Below are 334 nucleotides of genomic sequence, written 5' to 3' on the forward strand. Positions count from 1 at the left end.
ATCTAACAAATGCAACCCATGAATACAACCAAGATGGAAAAATTACCCCCTTCTATCACCTCATCCATCGCAGTCAAACGTACAAACCCAGACCCTGGGAACTATCAAGGCACACCTGTCGCAACTGGAAAACTGCAGCTCGACTTACCCGTGTGGGCGATGTCTTCCTTCAGCTTCAGGATGTGTGGTATAGACCGACGTGCTCTCGTGGATACCTCTGTGTCTGCCACTTTCGTCAATGGACCGTGTTCCTCGCAATCTCCTTCATGTCCTTTCTGACAATCCTCACACCCTGAAATCAAGAGCCATTAAAAGTATTATTTTCAGAGTGAAT

General features: G+C 46.7%; 1 protein-coding gene across 1 annotated transcript in view; it reads right to left on the reverse strand.

Annotated features, from left to right (window-relative positions):
• LOC119591842 (zinc finger protein PLAG1-like) overlaps positions 1–334 on the reverse strand; it is a 38482-nt gene that overhangs the window by 37383 nt on the left and 765 nt on the right. Inside the window, exon 2 of the mRNA XM_037940586.1 lies at positions 149–292. Coding sequence (XP_037796514.1) covers positions 149–292 — 144 coding nt within the window. The remainder of the gene's footprint in view (positions 1–148; positions 293–334) is intronic.

The sequence above is a fragment of the Penaeus monodon genome, chromosome 29, assembly GCF_015228065.2.
Source record: "Penaeus monodon isolate SGIC_2016 chromosome 29, NSTDA_Pmon_1, whole genome shotgun sequence".
Taxonomy (NCBI): domain Eukaryota; kingdom Metazoa; phylum Arthropoda; class Malacostraca; order Decapoda; family Penaeidae; genus Penaeus; species Penaeus monodon.